This window comes from Chenopodium album, chromosome 8 (assembly GCF_948465745.1).
Source record: "Chenopodium album chromosome 8, dcCheAlbu1.1, whole genome shotgun sequence".
Taxonomy (NCBI): Eukaryota; Viridiplantae; Streptophyta; class Magnoliopsida; order Caryophyllales; family Amaranthaceae; genus Chenopodium; species Chenopodium album.
In genome coordinates, this window is record NC_137841.1 from 70,994,277 (window position 1) to 70,998,244 (window position 3,968).

At 38.2% G+C, this 3,968-nt stretch overlaps 1 protein-coding gene across 1 annotated transcript; it reads right to left on the reverse strand.

The window, feature by feature from the left end:
* Positions 1-1,157: 1,157 nt before the first annotated feature.
* Positions 1,158-3,583, reverse strand: LOC145555456 (uncharacterized). Its single transcript, XM_081617196.1, has 2 exons — positions 2,720-3,583; positions 1,158-1,250 (listed from the first exon to the last, which is right to left on the reverse strand). Exons 1-2 carry the CDS (start codon positions 3,581-3,583, stop codon positions 1,158-1,160), a joined length of 957 nt encoding a protein of 318 aa, XP_081473322.1.
* Between the last annotated feature and the right edge of the window lie 385 nt (positions 3,584-3,968).

The window sequence follows — 3,968 nt, forward strand, 5'->3', positions numbered from 1 at the left end:
TATTCTTTGCGCCACAACACATACCATATATCACTAATTCCCTATGCATACAGAAATCGACATCCTCCTACTTATTCCCGAGCTAATCAAATTCCTCAGTTGCATGCTGCCTCAGCTAAGTACCAAGCAAAGCATTCAACAGAAAAATAAAGTAATTCGTATTCATTTAAAGGGGGTATCTCATGATAAGCTATACCAACCTTATCAACTAGATTAAAATTGTTTTGTAAAACTTGCTATCCTAGAGTCTAGACAGTCATACCAGTGATATTAAGATTTTCCTAAACCTCGGTTTTTTTGGGAAGGTCTTAATCAGATGAAGAGAATCTTAGTGAAGGGTAAATCTAGTATTTCATCTTTCAGCAAACAAGTACCTATGTAGGCTATTTTCTAACAAGAATGGCAGGTAGCAACATTGATTTTTGAAAATCCTACTGCATGAGACTGACACTCTTTACGTGATTTTAAACTTGGATGGTTAAGAAAGAGAGCAGCCTCTCCCAAGATCAACAGCAAGATCTAAACTGGAAGCCACGACATAATGTACCTTATGGCTTAAGTTCAACTAGCATAACCTGCCTATAAGGTTGTCATCTAAAGTTTTGGCAAACGCATACATGCTGTTTCCTCTGGTCTGCAAGACATCAGTTATTCTCTCTGATATATACTCACGTTATCTGTCACTGGCTACGTTTTCCTCTAAAGATATAATAATGCACTAGCCGTTTCTTTACTAGCCATAAACTCTATGTCCAGTAGATTGATCTCTTGAGCACAATACTAAATTTATTCTAACTATACTGCCAAGGTTAAAATTTTAAAAGCTACAGCTATATTCCTCATCTAAATGCTGTGATTCAGAACCTGACTTTGCCATTCCTATTTAACTTCCATTCCCATGATGTATAATTTCAATATGTTATCAGAAAATAAAGGTATTCACTCCCAAGGCTATGACACTGCCAACACAACAACTCCAAACAAAATAAAAAACTTCAGACCTAAGAGAAAGCAAATAGTTAGTCCCATTGATTACTCAGGCTCTCCTAACTCTGGCATCACCAACAACAGTATATCTATACTTCCTCATCAACTTCCATGATTCATAACCTAATGCTGCCATTCCAATTTAACTTCCATCTCCATAAAATAAAATTTCAGTTTGTTTTCAGAATAATGGTGTTCACTCCCAAGGCTAAGACACTGCCAGCACAATGATACCGAACAAAATGAAAAACCTCATCAAAGACCTAAGTGACAACAATGTCAGCAAATGGTTAGTCACATTGATCACTCAGCCTTGCCTAACTCTAGCATCACCAACAAAAGTGTATCTATACTTCCTCATCTAACTTCAGTGATTCAGAACCTAACTTTGCCATTTCAATTTAACTTCCACTTTCATGAAGTACAAAGTCAGTGTGTTTTAGTAACATAAATTCACTCCCAAGGCTACAACACTGCCAACACAATGATTCCATTTCCAAACATTTTAAAAAAAGACCTAAAAGACAGCCAGCAAATGATTAGTCAAATTGATCACTCAGACTCCTAACTCTGGCATCACCGACTAAAGGATATCTATACTTCCTCATCTAAGTTCCTAGTTTCAGAACCAGACATCGCCATTCCAATTTAACTTCCACTTTCATGAAGTAGAATTTCATTGAAGTATTTTCATAATATAATGGTGTTCACTCCCAAGGATGCAACACAGCCCACACAATGATTCCAAACAAAATAAAGAAGCTTCATCAAACACCTAAGAGACACCAAGTGATTAGTCCAGATTGGTCACTCACACCAGGCCTAACTCTGGCATCACCAACAAAAGTATATCAATACTCCAACATGCATAAGGAACAACAATTTCCACAATTCTTAGCTCAGTTTATTTTAAATTTAAAAATAAAAAAAATAAAAAATAAATAAAAATGAATCACTCTTGAAGCATTTGTCAAAAACACATGCTGCTTTGGCCCTGAACTACCAGATATTCTATCGTACATATTTGACTCGGGATTATTCAAAGTCAAAAGAAAACCCAATCTAATGCACATATGAATCCAAATGAGTATCGACCAAGTTTTCAATGTATTGGCAAACAGATTATACAGTACTTCACATTAGGCTTCAAAAACATGACCATTTGCCAATTTAGTTGAGCATTTGCCATTTTCAACTTTAGAATACAGCTCACAAACTCGCTTGTTTTACTTACTTAGCCTCCACTTGGGTTAAGTGGGCAACAACTTACCCATTCAAATCAAAGGATTGAGCATTGAGCAACCCTAGACTTTGTTCTCAAAAGAATAACATACTTCTTAAGCATACCATATTAGCAATCACAGAGGGCAACAAAAATAAATCTACAACACCACATGATCTTTTTATACTTGTGCTATATTTACAACTTAGCCACATCATACAAGCAAATCATAGAGGGCAGCAAGAAAGATACCAACAACGGCACGAAATTCTAAATACTTGCGCCATAATTTACAACATATATACTGTACAATTTTCAAATTTTGATTTAAAATTACAGTTGCTTGAATTTGCACCAGAATGATCCAGCTAAATTTGTTCTGTTGCATTGACTATATGACATTCAAATAGCTCCAATAAAACAATGGAGGCATCTGACACTTATCAAGACACCAACATTCATCAACATCATACATGGAGATCAAAGAAACACATGGAAATCAAGTCTAACCTGTGAATCCCGCGACAAATCTTCATTAGCATCAACATTCAGCCCTTCTTCCATCTCCCTTTCCCTCTTCCTGTACTCATACTCAGCATCATCAGTAGGCAGCTCATGCCGACAAACAGGACAAGTGTTTCGCATTCTCAACCATGGAACTATACAATCCCCATGGTAATAATGCAAGCAAGGAAGCTGCTTCACCACTTCCTCCCCTGAAACTTCATCCTTACATATTGCACAAACCACCTCACCCTCCCCCAAACCTTCACAAGGCAATAGAACACTCGGAAGATTATCAATAACTGAGTCAGCAGCCGGAGGACTTCCCCTCCATTCGTTCATTCGCTCCTCCACCTCACCGAGAATTGCCTCATACATATCCACATTGAAGTCCATATCATAAACCTCTCTATTGAAATTATTAACAGCTAACAAGATTTCCCACTCCAAATCACGAATCGCTTCCTCTACACCGAGTTCTCCCCCCTCATCAGTATCAGATTCAATAGCAATCTCCTGCTGTTCCGCCCTCATTTGATAAGTATCGAACACATTCGATACATCAGTATCCAGCTGAATTGGTGTTTCTTCATCATCATCATCAATTACAATAACATCTTCTTCAACAAAAAACCTATCAAAATTATCATTCACAACACTAACAACATCAGGTTCTGGCTCTTGAATCTCAACATTTTCGCTACGATTTCCATTATTAAACCCCAGATAATCCCAGCAATACGGCGGACGATCAAAATCACTAACCCCACCAAACCCTCGATTCCGATGATCACCATTCTCAGAATCTGAATCAGAATCATCAATATTCACAACACGCAAACCCTCAAAACGCTGCGTTTCTTCATTCATTGGAGAAACATGATTAGAACGACAACCAACATCAACAACACCTAACCCTAACCCTAATTCTAAATCAACCCCATTATTATTATCATCACTCAACCCATTAATCCTCTCACCTTCACCCAAATTCCCACAATTCGGGTCACCCGACCCGGTTCCCAACCCCAAATCCAACCCAATTCCAGCATCAGAAATAAACGCGTTCTGAGAAGAACTACGCTGAAACAAGTTCGAATCAAAGCTCACCTGATCATACCGCTGATGATGCTGACGAACATCTTCTTCATCAGGTTCAAAAATCGGGTTCGGGTTGGGGTCCAAATCGCAAGAATCGGGTTCAGAATCTGAGAGAGAAGGAAGCGAAGGATGAGTTGGGCTTTCAAACCCAGCA

Bases quoted from the DNA above. Each gene is read 5' to 3' on its own strand.
- LOC145555456 (XM_081617196.1), bottom strand. From the start codon at position 3,583: ATGAATGAAGAAACGCAGCGTTTTGAGGGTTTGCGTGTTGTGAATATT. The intron at 1,251-2,719 runs GTTAGACTTGAT...GTTGTCACTTAG, and splicing joins ATTTGTCGCGGGATTCACAG to GTCTTTGATGAGGTTTTTCA.